A 22111-nucleotide genomic window follows, 5' to 3' on the forward strand; every position below is an offset into this window, starting at 1 on the left:
ATAATTAATCACATAATTTTAATTGCTTTAAATTGTTTTGGTAAAAATAATTATCAATATTAATACGAATAGTTCATTTTTTAAAACGTTTTTTTGCTGTCTAATTTTTTAATAATATAACACACTATTTCATATTTGCTTAGGACCATCATTAGGTTGTTCATAATACACACAGCCATCACACACGATGTAAATACCATAGAATTAAGTGTCGTGGTCTGGCTGTTTGTTTTTGAGTTGTAGGCATGTGCTACCGGATCCTCAACATTTGGCCCTACTTGGGGTTGTTGGTTGTGAGGCATTTATTTACATATTTATTAATATTATATTGACAAATAATTGTTAGTAAAGATTTATTTTTTAAACAATTATAATCAGAGGTATAGCTAAAACTTTTTCATTTCAAGAAACAATAAAATAATATAATTGTGTTTGCTCGCAAACGAAAAAAAAACCAACTTCAATTACATCGACAAGTAACACAACGTAGGTAGATGAAAAAATAGTCAAGTAAATACGCGTTATCAAATATTATTCAAAAAATAGTCAACAGATCTCAATCAAATTTAAATGGGACTACATGACACATACCACCTTTTGATTAATACAAAAGTCAACGAAATCGGTCCACCCAGTCAAAAGTTCTGAGGTAAAATACATTAAAAAAAACAATTGAATTGGGAACCACTTCTTTTTTTGGAAATCGGTTAAAAATAAATTCTTAAGATTATATAAAATTCAACCGAAAGTGGTAGTTATTTTGATATTGTTTCCTTATACTTTCGTCAGTTGCTTATTTTAAAATCAATAATAATAATAATACTTTATTTCAGACAAATTTTAAGTCCATATTGGGTTACAAAAAAAAAAAAAACATAAAATTAAAAAATCAATAAGTGAAAATGAAATCAAAAATCAAAAAATTCAACAATGGTGTTAGTAGACAAAAACAGAAATTAAGAAAATAAAAATAAAATTACATGAACTCATGAACTAGCTAAATAAAGCTAAATTTCCTAAAAAAGGCTAATAATAAACCATGTCCTGCTATACTGACTGACTAACTGATTCATCATCACCTTGCGTAAAATATTAAGGTTTGTCATTATTTCCAAAAATGATTGAATATTATTGACATATTCTGACTGACATTGTCCAATGAACACTTTCATACGCAGGGCTGGCAACTGTTTTGTGTGATAGTGAACAAAAATTATTGTAACTAGATATTATTGACTTCCAGTTAGGTCGAAGTGTACAAAGCGTTTTTTTATTATTTACTAGCTGTGCCCGCGACCTCGTCCGCGTGGAGTTCAACAAAATAGTTATTGATCTGTTCACAGAGTTATAAAAAAAAACTGAAATAAAGTAGCCTAAGTTACTCCTTATTACATCAGCTATCTGCCAGTGACAGTTCTGTCAAAATCAATCCAGCCGTTTCAGAGGTTAGCCGGAACAAACAAACAGACAGACAGACAGATAGACAAAAATTGAAAAAATTGTTATTTTGTTATTCATATGCATTTAGTAAAAAGCGGTTATTTTAATATTACAAACAGACACTCCCATTTTATTTATTTGTATAGATTTATACTCATAGCTTTTTACCTACGGTTTTGCCCGCGTGGATTGCACGATGTTGTTTTGTTTTCTCACGTTTAAACATGTCACTCAATGTCACTCAGTGACAACTTGGTTATAAAAAACCAATAAGTAACCAGTAAACCAATTTTAGTATTGTAATACTATTCAAGCGAATACAAAACTTTAAACTAAATTTTCACAGACTGATATTTATACTAAATAATATAATATTAATAATATAAAATAAAAATGAAATCTCTTCAAAACTTACTTGCTGTATCTTCGCGTGGAATATCGCTGACCATGTCGTGCTGAAGAGTACTCCCACCCCGATCAACCCCATGCCACTCCCTATCAACCACTCGTTCTTCTTACTGACCACCATGGTTCTGAAGAAAAATTACACAACTACATACATAAACACTGCATGCAACACATACACATGTCATACATAAAATCGTAATGACATCATTAAAAAAAATCGTTACTAAATTTAAAAAAATTGATATTTTTTAATTTTATTGAACTTTAAAAAAAGTATTTACTAACATTATGAATATTTAAATTTAAATTAAATATAGCAATGCGAATGCACACATCCCAAGTGCTCAGTTGACTGCTATATCATTGAATACTATTTTGTATATAAAGTTCGTACTACACTAGCGATAAGACCGTCGCAGTCATTTTTTTTTATTTATCTTTAATTATTTGCTATAAATCATATACGAAGTTATTATTGAGGTACTTCGTCTGACGTCTGCTATTACAACTTCGTCATAGATCAAATATGATCATATGTGAATTTTGGACGTCATAAATGAATAAATAAGTAAATAAAGTTTTCACACTCAATACCTACTAAGAACTAGGATTTACCCTTCTTTCGGGGTCCGGAAACACACATAATACACAAGTACAAACGCCCACACCATGGCAAACATGTATGGCCTATACAAATGTATGCCATGTGCGGGAATCAAACCTGCAACTACCAGCACATGAGCCAATGCTGATCGTTGTGCTGACGAGTTTCCTACAGTATATAAAGCTATAATATTATAAGGCTATTTAAATTCTATTAAATAGTCAGTATCAGTTCAGCCTATCGCAGTCCACTGCTAGACATAGGCCTCCCCAAGTTCGCACCAGATATCCCGGTTTTCCGCAATCCTCATCCAGCCTACACTGGCAATCTTACGTAGATCGTCGATCCAACGGGCCGGAGGACGTCCCACACTACGTTAGCCAAGACGCGGTCTCCACTCCAGGACCCATCTGCTCCAACGGCCATCGGTCCTGCGACACATAAATAAATAGTACAATACTTTAATAGTAAATAATCAATATGCGTAAATTCCAGATATTATTAATAATATTTGTGTACAACAGCCTAAACTGTTGCGTGATAATAAGAAAAAATGGGTAATTAAGTGTATCACTCAAGCTTTCAATAAAATTGGAGTTCGATGTCGGAGGTCAGGCAAAGGAAATGAAACAAATAAACGCCCTGACAATAGTCAACACAGTACACCCCACGGAGCCCTAGCTATCTTATTACCACAAGAACAGAACACTGCTTGAAATCAGTACCCGTATTATTTGGCTGTGATCTTCCGTAAAGCTAGCATACTTTCCTAGTTAGGTTGCACTAAAATTTTAAAAATGCCAACTACTACTTCACAAAATTGTCTTCTATACACAACACAGTAATTATTTTCTTGCCAAAATAACCTTATGTTGCATCACAGACTAAAGTAATGGACAATAATTAAAAAATATTTAAACAATTCACACTGAAGGTCTTATCGCTTGGTAGTGATCGTTTATAGCCTAATAGGTGGACATGAATTGGGTAGAGGGAAGATAGCGATGCAAATTACGTATGACGGGTGTGAAATAAATGGGACATATAAAGTAAAATACATACTTAGTTATACATATAAACGTTAGACAACAGATTTTTTTAACCGACTCCTAAAAAAGGTGGTGGTTACTCTTTTTTTTCGAATTGTAGAATGCTGTTGGTCCTATCGGCCTTTACGTCACCGGTGAGAGGGGCCGGGTACTAAAGACATCAGCCACGAAGGAAGAAAGGGAGCACTCTGGGAGGGCTCGGGGAGAAAGGCACGCCCTATGGGTGTCTCCTAGCGAGATCGCACCTCGGCTTAGAGCGTCGTCGGAGTGGAGGAGGCGCTATGCGGAGCGCTGAGACGGCTTACGGACGGTCCGCTACGCCCCTAGGCGCTTCCTCGCCCTCGCCGGCGGGGATCAATTCGATCGTATATATATATATATATATATATATATATATATATATATGTATATATATATATTTATGTATGTTCGGGGATAACTCCGTCATTTATAAACCGATTTTGATAATTCTTTTTTGTTGGAAAGGAGATATCCCTAATTTGGTACCATGATAAGGAAACCAGGATCTGATGATGGGATCCCAGATAAATCGAGGGAAACTCTCGAAAATCCGCATAACTTTATACTGGATGTACCGATTTTGATGATTTGTAATTTAATCGAAAGCTGGTGTTTATCATGTAGTCAAATTTAAATTTCATCGAGATCTGATAACAAGTTTTTGAGTAATTTTTGATAACGCGTATTTACTTGACTATTTTTTCGTCTACCTACGTTGTATTACTTGTCGCTGTAATTGAAGTTGGTTTTTTTCGTTTGCGAGCAAACACAATTATATTATATTCTATTCGCTTTTGACATATTCGTCAATAATTCGAAACGATTGAATTTAACATTAATCGAATATTACTGCAAATTGAAACTACTATTGTGTTTTAAGCCTTATGATAACGTAAACCGATATCAGATAAGTACGTTTCGAGATTACCGACCGAAACAATACGTTTTTATCGATAGATAATCCGCAATATTTTCTCGTGTTAGTTTCGTCCAAATTTGTCTATTTTTTGTACCGAAATATGAAACTCTGAAACTGTTTCTATGCAATAAGTATCAATGCTTAGTATGAAGTAAGTTCTAGAAAAGATCAAAATGTCGAATGGGTGTCTTTTTCATTTTTATAATAAAAAATATGAACATTGAAATTTTTAGCAGGTAATATTTAAATTACTTGCAGACATTAATGGCATTATTTTAGACGTGAAAAGTTTTTTTTTATGTCACTAGGTCGGCAAACAAGCGTACGGCTCACCTGATGGTAAGCGATTACCGTAGCTATAGACACCTGCAATACCAGAAGCATCGCAAGCGCGTTGCCGACCCAATCCCCAATCCCCCCAGGAGCTCTGGTCACCTTACTCACCAACAGGAACACAATACTGCTTGAAAACAGTATTATTTTGCTGTGATCTTCTGTAAGGTCGAGGTACTACCCCAGTCGGGCTGCTCTATATTTTGAGCAGGAAATTCCTGCTGTGCCCTACCTCAGTTAAATGTTAGTTTAATGTATTAGTAAAAACGACTTCACACTTAATCTTCCTTCCTACTTTACCCCCTATAATGTTAAGAAAGATAAAAGATACCTTTAGTCTATATTTATACAAATGAAACGCAAAAATTTGTATATAGCCTATAGCCTAGGAACATATTTACCGCTAATGCGTTTTCTTTTTTTCGCTTAACTGCTTGGGAGGCAGCGCAGGAAATTGGAAAATTTCAGAAAGCAAAATAACTATTTTTAAATCACGTATTTTTACAGTAATCGGTAAGCTAGGAAGCCTGCAAGAAAAGGAGTATTGCGAGCGCATTCCCGACCCTTGTAACTAAGAGTACCATCTTACAGATACGCACTTGTTGACATCTCCAAGAGCTCGAGAGCTACCTTATTTACTTTTAAGTTACACTCCAGGAATACCCCTGATACCTATCTACCTGATATCAGTTTTATTTAGGTATGATCTTTCATAAGGTTGAGGTACTTCCTCAGTCAGGCTGCTCCAGATTTTGAGCAGGATACTTTCTGCTGTGCGTAAATCACACAAATATACAGACCATATATAACAAATTATTACAGAATATTATCCCATTAAATTGTTTGAAAAATTGTCATATCTCTATGTGCGTTAGCTAAATTATGAGCGTTAGATATAAGTAAATGATATAATAGAATGATTGAAAATATCTTGTCAGGTTATATAGATTGCGCGGAATTACTTAATCACATAAAGCTGAGCGTCCCCCAAAAATATCCACGACATCGCATTACTAGGCTTGTTATACGTTCCTGCACGTAGGACTAACATTCTCAAAGATGCTCCAATACCGCGAATATGCTCTGAGTACAACCGACTCACCACGTCAATATCAGACATAGATATTTTTAATGATTCAGTTTTTTTCTAATGCTAGAGGCATTAGAAAAAAACTTCTGCACATTTCTGTTCATTACCCTCTGCATAACCTGCAAAATTGTTAAGTTTATTAGTATGGTTTTTATTTTAGATTATATTTTCTAATTTTTCCCTATATTACCTACTGTACGTACCGTACCGTATGTAACGTGAACTCACATTAATTTTTTTGTATTTTTTTTTTCATTTTTGATTGTATAAAGATCAAATTTAATTAATTAAGAGTGATGTACATACCTGTAATTGACACGCATACTTTCTTAATATTGTAGACTATAGCTTATTATAATGTAATGTTTGTAATGCTGTTGGTGTGTCTGTAAATAAATAAATAATAATGGTTTAGCCAAACAAGTTTTGATGGAGCCATTGTCATAGATAAAGATAAGGATGAACAGAATATCGTACGATAATCGATAAAATACGTTTTTATTGCCGATAAACCTTTGAGATAATTAATCAATTACGGTTTTATCTTGTTCAAATTCCTGTGAGAATTCTAAATGCACTTGATTTTATTTTGTTTTTTTAGGCTTTTAGTCATGAGGTTGCGTTTGACTTTGTTTTTTTAAAGTATTTACTTTATGTATATTTACTTTATTATGTCACTTAGAAAGAGTGATGTTGGTAACATATCTTATCTCCTATTTCAAATCTAATCTAGTAAAGAGTTGGGAGAAGTATCATCGAATAAGGAAGTAAATAGTTATATTGACACTGGCACGTGCCAGGCCACGCTATTGTATTAGCTTTATCACATTAGTATTTTCCAACGCAAATATTCGTTATCTGTATTCGCAAACGATCGTCTAAATAAGAATTCAACTTTAAAAACTAATTCAAGATTTTTGTAACCGACTTCAAAAAAGGATGAGGTAACTCAATTCGACCGTTCATGTGTATGTTCGGGGATAACTTCGTCGTTTATTAAGTGATTTTGATAATTCTTTTTTTGTTCGAAAGGAGATATCCCTGGTGTAGTACCATGAGAAGGAAACCAGGATCTGATGATGGGATCCCAGATAAATCGAGGGAAACCCTCGAAAATCCGCATAACTTTTTACTGGGGGTACCGATTTTGATGATTTTTAATTTAATCGAAAGCCGATGTTTATCATGTGATCAAATTTAAATTTCACCGAGATCTGATTACAACTTTTGGAGTAATCTTTGATAATGCATATTTACTTGACTATTTTTTCGTCTACCTGCGTTGTATTACTTGTCGATGTAATTGAAGCCGTTTTTTTTTCGTTTGCCAGCAAACACAATTATTTGGTCTTAAAATGTTTTCTTTTTTTTTAATCGGCAATAGGTTCGAATAATAAATTGTTCCATTAAACAGACAAAATGAACTAACAAACAATTGCTTTGTTTTTTACAGTAACATGTACACATTTTAATTAAGAATGTAGTAAGTATTTTTTTTTATATAAAACACACTTGATAACAATTTAAATATATATTTTGATGTTAAAAAAATTTGATAATCATCACAACACCGCGATGTTATCTTTATCCATAAGTTTTATTGGTCTTATTAATATAGATTTAAAAGATATTATTTTGATAGAATATTTAATGAAATATTTTGGTGACAAACAAGTCATAATTTTATTATTACTCATTGTATCAACGAAATGTCGGAAAGTAATTTTTCAAAGTTAATTTCTTTAACGTTTACGTTACGCACGTATTAGACGCATCTATTGAGATTTGGGACCTTTCAAGCAACTATAATGTAAATTAAAACATTACCAGCCTTTTAAAAACGATTTTGTTTTCAAATTTTGTAGGTGAAATCGTAAAAAAGGTTGATGACTTGATATGGTTCGACAGAAACATAATTAACCACGGAACTGCTTCTTGTACTACACGATTTTAAGGTGAATTTTAACCTTGCTTTGTTACTAGTTTGTGATGTACAATAAAGTAAAAAAAAAAAAATATCTTCGAAGATTCCGCATTGCTTCAAAACAACATTTTTCGAGCAATGCGTTCTGCTTAGACATACGGTGCCGGATGTGGACACTAAAGAAGGAACTAGTCCACAACATTAAAGTCACCCAGCGTGCAATGGAACGGACTATGTTTGGGGTCTCTCATCGTCATCGTCGTCGGAAAAGATACTAAAATATCCTGTAGAATATGCAAGTTGAAGTGGCACAGCGTTGGTCACCTGTGTGGTAGGAACGATGGCCGTTGGATCAGACTTGTTCTGGAGTAGACTTGGCAAACGATGTTCGATAGCTGTATTATCAGTCAGGCTGCTTCAGATTTTGAGCAGGATATTTTCTGCTGTGGCCTAACTTAAATAATTAAACAGTTATACAGTCACATACAATGACAGTTTAAATAGGTACATAATTATGCAGATAAATAATAATCGAGATCCGTAAACAATATTATTATTTTTAAAATTTCATGTTCACTCTGTGGTCATAAGCCACAATGATATAAATTTAAGACTGCGATAAAGTTTATTTATTATTCGGTGACATTTCGATTAAGTTGCATCGGGTCTTGGCTTAATTGCGGTGGCTGTCTGTCTGTGTTGAAAATGAATCTATATAACCTGCCTCTTGTTCATTTATAAATGACATAAAAAATAATATAATTCTACATAACTATAAATGAAAAGGACATCAAAGTTGGATGATTTATTTTTTCTTATGTTCATTACTGTCAGGTTAAAAAAAAAAAAAAAAAAAAAAAAAAAAAAAACAATTTATAATGAAAATAAAATTAAGCCAGTATTAAATAGAAATAAGGGTTACACTAAAATAAGGTTATTCATTATAGAACGTAACTTATTTCACGTTTTTTTTTTTGAGAAGCTTTGTCGTATGTACTCATAAAAATTATATTATATATTGTTTTGTATTATCATTTTTAATTGAATATCAAAAAGACGAATTAACGGTATTAATCAATTTATAAATCCTCTTAAATATATTTACAACGAGCGAAGTTGCGCTGAAAAGTAAGATTATAAGCGCAGAGGTTAATTAATCGATTAAGTAAAATAAACAACAAAATTGTTCAATTAATGCATTGTATATTTATTACAAATTGAAAAACAGCGATAATTTTATTGCATTTTAATATTAAAAGCGTTCGTTGGTAACAATTAATTGAATATTGGTATCAATAAAGTATCGTAAAAGATAGGTTTAAGTCAAAGCTGTTTGAAGGAGACTAATATATCACTAGCTCATACCCGCGTCTGCATCTTCTTTGCTTATTATATTAAAAATGTATTTTGTGTAGAAATAAATGAGCGGGTAAATGAATTTTCGTCATTACTACACAAAAATGGTCGTCTTTTTAACCGACTTCCAAAACAGGAGGAGGTTCTCAATTTGGCTGTATTTTTTTTTTATGTATGTTACATCAGAACTTTTGACCGTGTGGACCGATTTCGACAATTTTTTTTTTAATCGAAAGGCGTTGTGTGCCAATTGGTCCCATTTAAATTTATTTGAGATCTAACAACTACTTTTCGAGTTATATCTAATAATGCGTTTTTACTTGACGCTTTTTTCGTCGACCTACGTTGTATTATACGACATAACTTTTTACTGGATGTACCGATTTTAATAATTCTTTTTTTGTTGGAAAGAAGATATCCCTAGTTTAGTACCATGATAAGGAAACCAGGATCTGATGATGGGATCCCAGAGAAATCGAGGGAATTTCTTGAAAATCCGCAATAACTTTTTACTGGGTGTACCGATTTTAATGATTTGTAATTTAATCGAAAGCTGATGTTTGTCATGTGGTCACCTATAAATTTTATTGAGATCTGATAACTACTTTTTGAGTAATCTTTGATAACGCGTAGTTACTTGACTATTTTTTCGTCGATCTACGTTGTATTACTCGTCGATGTTATTGAAGTCTGTTTTTTTTTTCGTTTGCGAGTAAACACAATTATAACTTTTACACTTTACCAGCGAACTTTACTCATAGTAAGGAGTATATGCACCAAACTACACGGAGAAAGAGGCCTATGCCCAGCAGTGGGATGTTCATGAACCGATCAATCAAGGGTGGGAACAAGCATGATATCCACCTGATAGTTCGCAGATACCACAGCCTTTAAATGCCTGCAACCCCAGGAGTATTGCAAGCACGTTGCCGAATCAACCCTTATTCTTCCCCAGGGGCTCTGGCTACACAACAAAATAAACACAAAATAATTTGAGAGCAGTATTATTTCACTTCAGTCTATCACAGTCCACTGCTGGACATAGACCTCCCCAAGTTAGCATCAGAAATCCAGCAAGAATCTGTGTGTTTTTTTTATCTTCTCTAATATATAAAATTCTCGTGTCATGGTGTTAAACACTGAACTCCTCCGAAACGGCTCGACCGATTTTAATAAAATTTTGTGGGCATATCAGGTAGGTCTGAGAATCGGCCAACATCTATTTTTCATACCCCTAAGTTATAAGGGGGGGGGGATTAAGCGGGTTAATAACATATATGGCAAAGAAACGTTTGCGGGGTCAGCTAGTATTTATATATAAATATTATTTCTAAGTATATTTATCAAAAAAAGAGTTCCAACAGTTGGCTGTTACCTATAAAACAAACATTAAGTTGCTTACCACAGGAACAGATGACCGTGTGTGTATGTTGTACGATAAATGATTTATTTATTCGTCATCTAATGAACAATTTGTATAAAACAAGACACGTTGGTACGGTGATCTGAGTGATGCGGTCTGTGATAGCTGTTGCGGTTTGTTAAACAAATGTTTGATTAATTTGTACAAGCACTTGTCGTGGTCGAGGCGTTCATGTTTGTGGTGAGTGTTTCCCGACCCCAGACATTTTGCTGGGGAGCATCGAGTATGTAGTGTTTTAAAAATAGTATTATTGCATTAAGTTGATATATCTCTTTTTTTTATGTCACTAAGTCGGCAAACAAGCGAACGGCTCACCTGATGGTAAGCGATTACCGTAGCTTATAGACACCTGCAACACCAGAAGCATCGCAAGCGCGTTGCCGACCCAATCCCCAATCCCCCTAGGAGCTCTGGTCACCTTACTCACCAACAGGAACACAATACTGCTTGAAAACAGTATTATTTTGCTGTGATCTTCTGTAAGGTCGAGGTACTACCCCAGTCGGACTGCTCCATATTTTGAGCAGGAAATTCCTGCTGTGCCCTACCTCAGTTCTTTTAATCAATCTAAGATAAAATGGATCACCGAAAATTATGTATGTGCTAACTTTCTGGACGACTGCACAACGTTGAATAATTGCTTTTTTTAACCGATTGGAAAATACGGAGAAGGTTCTCAATTCAAATGTATCTTTTTTATGTACGTTACCTTAAAAATTTTGACTGGGTGGACCGATTTTGATGGATCTTTTGTTAATCGAAAGATGGTGCATCGCAAGCGCGTTGCCGACCCCATCCCAAATTTCCTCCAGGAACTCTGGTCATCTTACTGACCACATGAACACAATACTGCTTGAGAGCAATATCATTTGGTAGTGATTTTCTGTAAGGTTGAGGTACTTACCTAGTAGTGTAGCTTAAGATTTAGAGAAATATATTTATTTATTTTATTTTATACTTTATTGTATAACACACCTGTGTGGCTACGGTACTAAAGAATATAGCCACCCCCTCTCTTCCCGTGGGTGTCGTAAGAGGCGACTAAGGGATAACACAGTTCCGCTACCACCTTGGAACTTAAAAAGCCGACCGGTGGCGGTATAACCATCCAACTGCTGGCTTTGAAATACACAGGCCGAAGACGGGCAGCAGCGTCTTCGGTGCGACAAAGCCAGCCCTGCGGTCACCAACCCGCCTGCCCAGCGTGGTGACTATGGGCAAAACACATGAGTTCACGTTATTTTTGGCGTGAACTCGTGGAGGCCTGTGTCCAGCAGTGGACTGTATACTATCATACTGGCTGTAATAATGTATAACACAAATACATTACGAAAAAATCAAAAAGATAGTTACAGACAGTGAAGTACGATGGGCGGACTTATGGCTGATTAGTCATTTTTTTCAGACAACCCAGAGGTAAAAAGGAAACTTATCTAGATATTAAAATATGACAATTAAAACTACATTTCCTATTCTGTCCTACCTCCTCGGGTAGAGAACCCGGTAAACCTTGGTTTATGTCGTTCGAAGTTGATTTTATTAGTTTACAAAAAGAGAGCGGGTATTTAAGTTCTTCCGGCGTTAATTTGATTGCCTTTCACTATAAATATTTAAACAGTAACGATTTGGCGGTTACGATGACGCGTTGATTGAAAACTTATTGAATATTTTAAAAATAATTTCGTATAAAACTTGGCGTGATTGAGCACATATAATAAATAGTATAAGATCCGAACTATTAGATTTAGTATGAAAATTTTGGATAGGCTATATTGTATTTGCCAACCGCCATTCCAACTAGTATTTTTAGGAGACATCATCAGTCATCGTTTTCGCAATGAAACAGCGCTCTTTTTGGTGTAAGATTCATTTATTAAACGCGTGAGTGAAAGTAACCTTTGTTAATGTATATTAATAAATCTGTTTGTATCTGCGAACCCAGTAAAATGCCAGAAAAATAATAAACAATCCAAGGTTTTCATTTCTTACAGGCTTCATACTGTCGGTAGGTATTAAATTTATCCTTTAAACTCGCATTGTTAAATAAAAATAAAAAATTTAATTCTTGAATTAAGTATAGCCTGGCCAGGATTTTTTAGCCAACCCTGTCGAGATTTTTTTACTAATATACGATAGTAAATATAAAAAAAAATATGTGGTCTCATGGGACACCACGTAGGAACGAAGTTCCTCCGGATAGTATAGAAGCAACACAATTTGAAAAAAAAAAATGTTGAATTTTATATATATTTTCTACTTCTTGATTTTTTTTAATTTTGTTGATTGGTTTTTAATTAAGTATATAAAAGTATTTAGGAAATTAAGTATTTTAGAAAATAACAAATACCGTAAAATAAAATAAATCAAACAAAATAGGAATAATAATAATAATATCTCAAACCATTAAGTGAAATAAAAAAACATATGGCTTTATTTATTTTTGTCGACGGTATAAAATCACATAAAAAAATTAAAATAAGTTTACTAGTAATATTTTAGTTTTACAATCGTCATATTATACAGTCGTGTGACTGATATTACGTCACTTCCGTTATATATTTTTCTTACGGTTTTACTATTAAATTTTTTTCAGTTCGCTCGCCCAGCCAAATGTCCTGCCGTAAGGAACTTCGTTCCAATAATTTACATCCATTAATTAGATTGATGAAGTTCGTTTCTAGTTCGGATCTCCTAGTAATAAGTAACTCTAGAACTAATCCTTCTCTTAGTAGATTGGATAAAATTTAAAGCCTAAAATTGTGAACAAAGTTTCCAACAAAAACAAAAAAGCTCGTGTTTCTAAACGTACAAAAAAGTATTAAATAAATAAATAATGAAATAGAGAAACGTAAAATTTAATGAATAACGTGAAATAAGATATTAGTTCTCGCTTTGAACCAAGAACTTAATATTAATCGATCAAGTTGAATTGGATGTTGCTACTATTATATTAAAAGGCGTTCAGATGAAACCGCAGTAATATAGCCTGGTCTAATAGATTTATTTACCTAACTAGCTGTGTCTGCGACTTCGTCCGCGTGGAATAGTGACTATGGACAGCATTGTTTGGATATATCTTTTGGTTTATTTTGGATTATAATCACCGTCGTTTGGGTATTTATAATTATGTTCGACGTGATTCTTTAAATTGGCATAACTTTTTTATTTATGAACCGATTGACATGAAACAAACACTAAATGTTAAGCGAAGCTTATCACAATATATTAGTGAAAACCACGTCTAAATCAAATAAGCTGTTTCAGAGATGTGACCAAACGCACAGACAAACAGACAAAATTTCTTACAATCATTTTTTGCGTGTTATTTGCGTTGTTAAAGGTTCCAATAATATTTTTTCTCATATATCTTCCATTTATTATATGTATAGATAGGTTAATATTAATTGTCAATAATTTATTGTTTACTTTATAAATTTTATCAATTAAGTATATAATATAATTATTATAGACTCCTATATAATTATAATATCTACCTACATATATAAATAAAAACCATTCCACAAGCGACAGGACTAATTTGGGATATTTTTTTTTTTAAGAAATTCTTATGCTTAAGTCTGTAATATCCCAGTGCTGGGCAAAGGCGACTTTCCCCATGTATGAGAAGGATCAGAACTTAATTCACTACGCTGCTCCAATGCGGGTTGGCAGATATATTCCCTACTATGAGTAACGATTGCTATCAGGTCTACATGATAACAATCGAGACCGACGGCTTATCGTGCTCTCCGAGGTACGATAGGGTGACCCACAAGAACTGCACAAACACCCAGATCACGGCAAACATCTGTATGGCCAATAAAATTTTTTGTCATGTTCGAGGATCGAGCACGCAAACGCCAGCGCTCCAGCTAAAAAGCAGTGCTGTGACTCGTCGTCAGAAAAATTAAAAATTGTTATTCAATAAACATAATGTAGCAATTATTTAAATTTCATCTGCTTCATAGTTTGCAAGGTAGGACGGAGTCTGTCGGGCAGCAATTTAGCTGTTTTTTTTTTTTAAAAAAACTTGTCAATATTTTACGTAAAAGAATTTTTTTTTCAAATGAAATTAATCTATTTATATTAATAGCTTTCAGTCCTTTTGGAATAATTGTTTTATATTATCTAAAATAATATTATTAATAAATGAAATTTGGGATATAAAATATAGAACTTACTGCAAATTTACGAAGTTAATATGAATCAGCGTGGTCAAAAAATATTGAAAATTGTTTAAACAACAAAAAAGGATATCTAATCTAAGAAGTTTATATATCAAATTAAAACGATAGACCACTTAAAAAAAAATATGTACAACTCACCCCTGTTTTCAACCTGTAACACGTTCACTTCGTATTGAGAAAAGCGATTAAATGGACGAATCTAGTTTGGTATCTCCTTGAAATTAATTTCATTAATTTCTAGTATTGTTTTAACTTAAAACCTTCGTAATGCATACTGAGAACAAGATGCTAAAGTTTGTCTGTGTCCGCTGATATAGATGTAGTGCATTCTGTTTATTCCTTTTCGTTTTATATTAGCAGTTAGGTCGTGACTTAGAGAATATATACTTAAGTAGAATCAACATAGATGGCATAACTTCAATCAACTATATTTTAATAGTGAATTAACATAGATGGCATAGTTCTTTCTACTATACTATAATACTCTGCAAATATCTAACAACTAGGTTGAGTTTTCTTTTTTATCGAAATAGAATGGCTGTAGCTCAATTCCAAACTGCCTAAAATGTGACAGTTTGGTAAATATGTCAAAATATTTTTTCTAAATATATATTTCATCATTACAGCCTATACAGTCCACTGCTGGACATAGGCCTCCACAAGTTGACGCCAAAAATAACGTGAATTCATGTGTTTTGCCCATAGTCACCACGCTGGGCAGGCGGGTTGGTGACCGCAGTGATGGCTTTGTCGCACCGAGGACGCTGCTGCCCGTCTTCGGCCTGTGTATTTCAAAGCCAGCAGTTGGATGGTTATCCCGCCATCGGTCGGCTTCTTAAGTTCCATGGTGGTTGTGGAACCTTGTTATCCCTTAGTCACCTCTTACGACACCCACGGGAAGAGAGGGGGTGGCTAAATTCTTTAGTGCCGTAGCCACACAGCACTAAATATATATTTGCTAATGGAAAATTTTCATTAACACATGCGTTCAACTGCCGCCTGGTAGCTCAGTCCGCGCGGGAGGCGCACGTTCATTCCTATTGTGTCATCAGTCATGTTTTTTGTTTTAGCTTTTTACGTATTAAGGTTTGTGTGAAAGTGTTATCATAATAGTAAACCATTTGAATACATCACAATAGACATGGAATGACGTTTTTGAAAATTTTTGGAATTGGAAAAGTCATATTTTTTTATACTTACTGAAATATATGAAGCATCTTTATTAAATCCAGATTTATTAATTCCCATGTAGAAACGACCAAGTGCTAGTTAATTCAGTTGTCATATTTTTAAGCACAATGTAGAGGCAGACAACTGCAGTATCTCGTAAATTAAACATAATTAGAAGAAATGAAATATACAAGTGTTTGTTTTTGTAAATAATGTAGCAGTGATGAAAATTTCAACAAATTTGGTTTAAAATTGACAAAATAGGAGCTCTTTTTCCTATTATGCGGTCTCCTGAAAAGTAGCTGTTTTGTATGTAACTCTTTTTACTTTGCACCCGTCGAAATACTAATAACGGATTTTGTGACCGGGCTCTTTTTTAACACTGGAAAATGAATTTACGCACAAGCCCACCGTCCGAAGACGACGGGAGTGTGAGGCTCCCTTCGCGGACAGAACGCGCATGGACTACCCACTAAAACCCAGCGCTGCCCTCATCGTCATATTGATTTTGTGACAGGACTTGATTAAGGTATTTTAAGGACTCGAATAAGTTTGTGTGAAGTTCTTTCATTTCTCGTGCTACAAATACTACAAAATTATTGTATTAGACGTCGAATGAAAACGTATTTTGAAAAAAAAAAACCTCTTATGTTGATGATTGAGAGAGGGCTCACGATCACGCTACCGAATTCTACGCTACTATGGAAGCAGTATGGTTGTTATATGTAACAAAACGGTCATGAATTATGATAATGATTATACATTACCTTAGCTCCCTTTTTGTAACATTAACAATTTCAACGCAAGTGAAGCCGCGCAAACTGCTACTTCTTTATTGCAGTTGTGTTTTCGTTGACACGAGTTGCTGTCTCCCTGACATCAACGTCGTGAACGCTCGGTATTTTTCGGCGGAGGGGCGTGTCGTGCTGCGCCACCGTCGCTTATCAGATCGCTTTACGTAACTAATTAATTTGCTTAAGAACTTATTTATTAGAGGAAATAAAAAAGGTTTAATAATGTTTGCTTTTTACTTTTTCGGTGGTTTAATTTGTTTCTTAAATGTTTTTATAGGTGTTAAAGTTAGTTATGCTTATTTTTTCTTTGCATGGAATATGAAATGCAATCCCAGGTGAAAGTTCCAAATAAAAAAAACCCAGATCTTGTATGTGTGTTTGTTATAAGGTATTAATATTTACTCACTCGAAATCAATTCTGTGCAACGTTTGTATTGGCTGTTTTCTATGTTGTAAATACTTAAAAGTAGCAATATCTTATCACTTAAGCCTATCACAGCCCACTGCTGGACATAGGCCTCCCCAAGTTCGCGCCAGACATCCTGGTTTTCTACAATCCTTATCCCTCCCTTATAATCCCATCCTTATAATTTTCAACCCTCTACGATCAACCCCTATTTTTAAATAGCGTTTAGCGGCAATAAAACGTTTGCCGAGTCATCTAGTCACATATAAAAATGCAAAAAAAATTACCAAGCGATTGGGCTTCAACGCTTTTCCTATATGGAAATGATGGCTTTGCTATGAATGTATCGTTTACAGGCTTCAATTTAGGTGGACTTTCATAAGGCACTAGCTTTTACCCGCGGCTTCGCTCGCATTGATTTTTTTAGTATAAAGTATCCTATGTTACTTCTAATACCTCCAAGAATATGTGTACAAAGTTTCATGGTGATCGGTTAAGGAGTTTTCGCGTGAAAGTGTAACAAACAAACTTACATTCACATTTATAATATTAGTAGGAAGGAGGAATACACTACATACAGTATGGGTATCTCTCCTTGTACCGACGAACAAAATAAAAAAGCATTATCAAATTTCTTGCAGTCCTTCGAAAGTTTTATAAGATTAAATTATACATACACTTATGTATAATAAAAAGTATATATTATTTTTTATATATACCTACGCTAGATAATTAAAAAACATAATTGCGCTTGATCTCAAGCAAATGAAGACCAACTTCAAATACAAATTATCAGAGATAGCTCAAAAAATACTCGTGAAATTTAAATGGTATCACATGACAAGCACCGTCTATCGTAAACAAAACCCTAAATTGGTATACGTAGTAAAAAGCTGTGAAGTAACAGACATCAAAAAATTAAATTGGATTCAGAACCTCCTCCATTTCTTGAAGTAAGTTAAAAAGAATATGATAAAATATATATACGAGGCTACGCGACAAGCATTACCTTTCGATTAAATTAAGAATTATAAAAATCAGTGAAAAGTTATGCGCTATAATACAACTTAGGGCGACAAAAAATAGTCAAGTAAATACGCATTAATAGATGTAACTCGAAAAGTACTAGGCAGATCTAAATTAAATTTAAACGTAACCACATAATACGCAACATCTTTCGAGTCAAAGAAAATGCATCAAAATCACACCCAGTCAAAAATTCTGAGGTAGCATACATAAAAAAATACAATCGAATCGAGAACCTCCTTCTTTTTTTAAAGTCGGCTTAAAAACGTACAAAATAATATAAAAACATTTTTGTATAACATTTGTAATAATATAACTCTCTTAATTCTTAATTCTTAATTCTCTCTCATAATATTCTCTTGCCACAACGTTAGTTATCATCCCATACAGGAAAGTACCACCTGGGCCTGGTACAGGCTTGGCCCAACTATGTAGAACTCTGGCTACTAAGGCTGGGTCAGCCAGTCTTGGCCCAAGATTGGATAATCGTTGGCATGGCCGGGGCTGGGTTAAGCAGTCTGGTCCAGGCATGGGCCAATACAGGTACGCCGAAGCTAGGTTTCCCAGTACTGGCCCAATTGTCAACTCTGGGGGTATCCTACATGGGATACTCTTCTGACACAGCTGGACCGATTTTTATGAAATTTTGTGTGCATATCGGGTAGGTCTGAGAATCGGCCAACATCTATTCATATCTCTAAGTTAAAAGATGATGGGGTGATCAAGTGGGTTAATAACATAAAATATATGGCAAAACAACTTTTACTGAGTCAGCTATGTACATATGTTAGTGTGATGTAGGTAGTATGTATTTATTTAATTAGTCTTTTGAAGGTAAGATAAATCTTTTGTAAGCAGTCTCTCATTAAAGCTGTAACCGGATACCGGATACCGGATATTCGTAGGATCCCCAGGAGTCCAGAGATTTTCCAGTTAGGTTTGACCATATCTTAGCTAATCGTAAGCATGAGACAGGAGATTTATCTGATTGGCCTGAAAACTCTGATTACCTGTACTTGATTATTATGTAATTATCATTTTGTTAAAAAAGAATTGAGATCGTTAAATTATATATGACATGTGAACTAAAAAAATATTGTATAAGTAGGTATCCACAATATGTTATGATTAATATAAACTCGTAGTTTCAACTAGAATTCATAATATTATTTTAAGAGTGCGGAATCCTGCGGGATCCCACGTGGTATAAATCAATCCAACTTTTTAATCCTGCTCGATTTATAATTATAATTTTAACCAGGTGTGCCCGCGACTTCATCTGCGCGGAATTTAACAAAATAGTTATTATTTAGTTCGCACTTTTACGCCGCCTTAGCACAACGGTCATAGCCATGGATTGTGCCTGTTGAGCTGGCTGTTGGGGGTTCGATCCCCGCACATGACAACCATTTGTATTGGCCATACAGGTGTTAGCCGTGGTCTGGGTGTTTGTGCAGTCCTTGTGGGTTTTCCCACCGTGCCTCGGAGAGTACGTTAAACCGTCGGTCCTAGTCATTATCATGTACACCTGATAGCGATCGTTACTCATAGTAGGGAATATATCCGCCAACCCGCTTTGGAGCAGCGTGGTGGATTAAACTCTGATCCTTCTCCTACATGGGGAAAGGGGCCTATGCTCAGAAGTGGGATATTACAGGCTGAAGTGATATAAAAAAAATCAATAACAAAAGTAGCCTAAGTCACTTCTTATTACATCAGCTATCTGCCAGTGAAAGTCCCGTAAAAGTCGGTCCAGCTTTTCAGAGATTAGCCGGAACAAACAGACTGACAGACAGATAAAAATCATAAAAAAAAATTATTTAGGTATATGTACCGTGTATCCATCCATGTGCATTTAGTAAAAATTGGTTATGTTGATATTACAAACGAGATGACAATCCCTGTTTGATTGAAAATTGAAAGGCCAATACTTTTACAGACGATATGTCTATCTTAAAAACAGTAGGCGTTTCCTTTCAAAAAAAAAAATTTGAGATTGATATTTGTTATTATAAGCGCAACAACATTGATTTGACTGTGTAGGGCTATAGGCCTTTTTATTACAATTGGAAAATATACGGCCTTGCTGATGTAATAAGTATTAGTCAAAATACCCACTAAACTCAGCGGTTCTTTTTCTCATAGCAGTGGTGGAATTACCAATAAACTGTAGCTTAGGGCCGCAAATTTTTGGTGGGCCGCAATTTTGCGTAACTTTTAAAGTTTGAGTTTGTAACATTATTATATACATACATATTATTTTATGGAATTATGCAATGGGCGGCCTAAAAAAATCAATGGTCAGTCGAAATTAATATATAATTATTAACAAATCCCTAATAAATACACTGCTTTTACCTTTTTCCTTACCGTCAGCCTACAGGCGGCGAATTTGTAAATCCGCCACTGCCTCATAGGAATCTATGGCAGACAGTGACTACGGGGACACTCGCGCACATGTACTACATAAATACATTAAGCTTTTCACATTTAGGAACGTTTTGTATTGGAAAATTAAATTGTCGTTTTTACTATTTAATGTTATTACATATTTGTTTTTCTCTTAAACCTTCCCTGAACTTCCACAAATATTTCAAAATCAAAATTGGCCAAATCGGTTCAGCCATTCCCGAGTTTTAGCGAGACAAACGAACTGATTGATTTATATATAAAATACTATAACAACAAATAATGCGACCGATGGATCCTATCTATAACTAGTCCCGCTATCAATTCCGTGCATCTCTAAGAGCTTTGACTGGTAAGTCTTTAACCTAACTTATCTAACATCAAAATTTGAGCGTTTATAAGCATAATTTTATTATAAAATTAATTCGACAGGTCTTAATCTAAAGACTAGCTCTTTGATATAAAATAGCTTGATAGTAGACATCAAACGAAACGTCAAGTACTAAAATAAATTATTAATTTGAAAATAAACATTGATTTAATGAGTAGGTACTTAAATAATATCTATTGATGCTATGTATATTTAAGTAAATATGCAAGTAAATTTATTTACAATTTATGTGTTTATTGTATTCGTAGCCATCTATTTATAAATTTTACAAACAGTTTATAAATTGTTACTTAGGTTGCAGTACAAATTATTAAGAAAAAAGCCAATTTAGTTGCCAAATTTTGTATTTTAATTTCCTGTCCAATATTTTATTGTTTGTATCAACAAACATGAATTTAACTTAATTAAAATTTGTAGACGTCCAACCGCTGGGAAAGGCTTCGAATTCATATTCCTGTCTGGATTTAAACGGCTTTGATCTTGGTCCACATCGGCTTCTACGACGTGTTGGCAGATATGAATTTTATTGCACAAAATATTTTACTTATCGTGTCTAGCCGCAATGATAATAATATTTTCTAAAAGGTTGACCTACTCACAGAAATCACAGTAAAAGAAATATTATCGATGGTATAAATATATATTAGTTGTTATCATGATTATATGTTATTTAGTGTCGCAACGAGACACAAATTTATTAAGGGACGTGGTATAATAGCCTTAAATAAATGATTCTGCCACTCAAGAGATTGATAGACTACTCCCCTGGCAACCGTGGAACAAGGCGAGGGTCTTCGCGTGATAAGCGGGTGGAGACAATGCGGAGCAGGGTCTTCGCGTGGCAAGTGGTGGAGAGTGGAGACAATGCGGAGCAGGGTCCCTGGAATGTTTATGTTTTCCCGCCTTAGTCCACTATCCTTTGTCATTGTCCGGAGGCCCTTCCACGATGCCCCAAGAGGAGCGTCTGCCACTTATTACTATTACACCTTTATTATTGCCACCGACTTTTTTATACGCTTTAAAATATTGACAAAACAAAAATTAATATAATTTTATATTTATGGATGAACTATATATTTTTTTATATATGGATGTAAATCAATATGTGATATTTTATTATAAATAAACATGAAGTCATATAACGTTCCATTACATTAGTTG

At 34.2% G+C, this 22111-nt stretch overlaps 1 protein-coding gene across 1 annotated transcript in view; it reads right to left on the bottom strand.

Moving 5' to 3' along the window:
* The window catches only part of LOC123655763 (protein croquemort-like), a 47906-nt gene that overhangs the window by 22862 nt on the left and 2933 nt on the right, over window positions 1–22111 (bottom strand). The window contains exons 3-4 of the mRNA XM_045591517.1: window positions 2464–2620; window positions 1856–1973 (exon numbers count right to left, since the gene is read on the bottom strand). Of these exons, the coding sequence (XP_045447473.1) occupies window positions 1856–1973; window positions 2464–2620 (275 nt within the window). The remainder of the gene's footprint in view (window positions 1–1855; window positions 1974–2463; window positions 2621–22111) is intronic.

This window comes from Melitaea cinxia, chromosome 8 (assembly GCF_905220565.1).
Source record: "Melitaea cinxia chromosome 8, ilMelCinx1.1, whole genome shotgun sequence".
NCBI classification, from domain to species: Eukaryota; Metazoa; Arthropoda; class Insecta; order Lepidoptera; family Nymphalidae; genus Melitaea; species Melitaea cinxia.